This window comes from Alosa sapidissima, chromosome 23 (genome assembly GCF_018492685.1).
Source record: "Alosa sapidissima isolate fAloSap1 chromosome 23, fAloSap1.pri, whole genome shotgun sequence".
In the NCBI taxonomy this organism is placed as follows: Eukaryota; Metazoa; Chordata; class Actinopteri; order Clupeiformes; family Clupeidae; genus Alosa; species Alosa sapidissima.
In genome coordinates this window covers 11613283-11615782 of record NC_055979.1, presented here as the reverse complement: position 1 = coordinate 11615782, position 2500 = coordinate 11613283, and the positions used below count along the sequence as shown (strand labels likewise).

The 2500-nt window shown below is 45.7% G+C and overlaps 1 protein-coding gene across 3 annotated transcripts in view; it reads left to right on the top strand.

Annotated features, from left to right (window-relative positions):
* The window catches only part of si:ch211-246m6.5 (von Willebrand factor D and EGF domain-containing protein), a 73597-nt gene that overhangs the window by 36664 nt on the left and 34433 nt on the right, over positions 1-2500 (top strand). For all 3 annotated transcript variants that reach the window (XM_042081295.1, XM_042081294.1, XM_042081293.1), the window contains exon 18: positions 2334-2500. This exon is cut by the window's right edge and continues 53 nt beyond it. In XM_042081295.1, the coding sequence (XP_041937229.1) occupies positions 2334-2500 (167 nt within the window). The remainder of the gene's footprint in view (positions 1-2333) is intronic.

Here is a 2500-nt window from a genome sequence, read left to right as displayed (position 1 = left end):
CTCTTGCGCTCTCTCTCTTGAGTTGAGCACTACACACACACACACACACACACACACACACACACACACTCATTCACACACTAATACACACACCATCTGACACACTAACACACTCACACAGCAGTAATAATGCGGGAGCAGAGGTGGCTTCTCGAGTCCCGTGTGTTGGGGTTTCTCGGGATTGACAGGGGCCATAATGCCACAAGGTCACATACCAGAGCCTGGGTAGGTAATGTGCTGTTGTAAATTAGAGAAAATTGTGTGTGTGTGTGTGTGTTTGTGTGTGTGTGTGTGTGTGTGTGTGTGTGTGTGTGTGTGTGTGTGTGTGTGTATGTGTACTGCTCAACTGTTCTCTCCACAAACAAAACTTACTTAAGCTTCAGTGGCTATGTGTGTGTGTGTGTGTGTGTGTGTGTGTGTGTGTGTGTGTGTGTGTGTGTGTGTGTGTGTGTGTGTGTGTGTGTATTAACTGTTTTGGTGTGTATTACATGGTTATGGTGGGGATTCAGAACTCACACTATCCCAAAAATCCAAAAAAAAAGCATACTCATCTCTCTACTGTCATCAAACTCAGGGAGAACTCGGGGAGACCCAGGGAGAATGTCACCCTCTTCTAGTTTAGAACATCATCCTCTTCTGGTTTAGAACATAACCCTCTTCTGGTTTAGAACATAACCCTCTTCTAGTTTAGAACATAACCCTCTTCTAGTTTAGAACATAACCCTCTTCTGGTTTAGAACATCACCCTCTTCTAGTTTAGAACATAACCCTCTTCTGGTTTAGAACATCATCCTCTTCTGGTTTAGATCCAGCTGATGCTTTCCAGAGTCACTGACTATTGAGGAGAAAATGTGGCACTGCTGGATTCCTTCTCAGTTCAGTTTTCCAGGGTTGACCACAGTCTGGAAGCTTTCACTTAAAAGTGCTGGAGCCGGCCAGGGGGTCACTGGGCTACAGGGGAGTGTCCATGTGAACTCCCTTTGAGTAGGGTCTTTAACGGCGCTCATTATGATAACCCTACACAGACCTCAGAGGGCCAGATGGACATGCCTGGCAAACCGGGGGGACTGCACCGTTTCAAAATGAGAAACAGGTGGCCTTAACACCCCCAGAACCACCTCTATCTTTATTCCTTCAACCCCCACAACCCTCTCTCTCTATCTCTCTCTCTCTCTCTCTCTCTCTCTCTCTCTCTCTCTCTCTCTCACACACGTACACACACGTATACACACACACACACACATACACATAACACACACATACACACACATACACATAACACACACACACACACACACACACACACACACACACACACACACACACACACACACACGCGCACACACACACACACACACACACACAAATACAGGTCCCTGTTAGTGAGGTGATTCAGCGGTCCAGTGTAGCTTTCTTCTGGAACCCAGATGGAGTAAAAGTATCTGTGCCTGTTATTTTTTGGCTGTCTGCTGTTGTCTGCTTTTTTAAGCCTGATCAAGAGGGTAAGACCAATAATCCTGCACAGAGCCCTCATCTCTCATTAGCCAGAGAAACTACAGGAGAGAAGAGGAGAGGAGAGGAAAGAGAAGGAAAGAGGATAGAGGAGAAGAGAAGAGAAGATGAGGGATCTGTAATAGGGGCTTTCATCAGTGGCTCCTGTCTCAAAGAAGTGTGAGATGAAGGAAGAAGCAGCTTAGATTTCACATCTGAGCTGGATTTTGCTTGAATGGAATCAGGATCACTTGCCTAGATGTCAGCAATGTCAGACACTTTACCATAAATGCTGTAGCTGTTACTATGGGGCACATATTAAAGAACTATTGACTTGGATCCATAGCTATTCACTAATGAAAATCCATAGCAATAGTCAACTTGTTACAGTAAAAGGCATCATCAAAGAACAGGACATTCTGGACTTGGAGAATATGGTGTAGGCCGTAGGTGAATAAAATATGTTCTCGAGTTCTATTTTTAGGTGAGATTTGAGAGAAAGGCCCTGGTCCAATTCTATCAAGATCCATAACACTTGGGTTGGATGTTAATGAGAGACCAATGAGTGTAAGTGTAAGTCAGGGAATACTGTAGGTAGTGATAGACTCTCAAATGATTAGGGCCTTCGTCCATATCTTCATTTTTCAGAGTTCAGAAACAAAAAGTCGTTTGTCACCGTGGAATACCATCTTTCTGGCTTCATGGGCAAGTATAGTTGAACATCATCAACAGAGTTCCATCTTCTCTCACTCTCTCTCCCTCTCACTTTCACATCCCACCCCTCCCTCTCTCTCTCTCTCTCTCTCTCTCTCTTCCTCTTTTTCTCCTGTCCCCATCTGTAGGTGACAGTGAGACCCTGTGGCTGTAGGAACGGTGGAACATGTGTCACCGACATCAATTTCCCACCAGGCAGTGGGGAGTACCTGTGTGTGTGTCCAGCAGGTTTCCGCGGTAACCACTGTGAGCAGAACGTGGACGACTGTCTGTCAGACCCGTGTGGAGGCGGAAC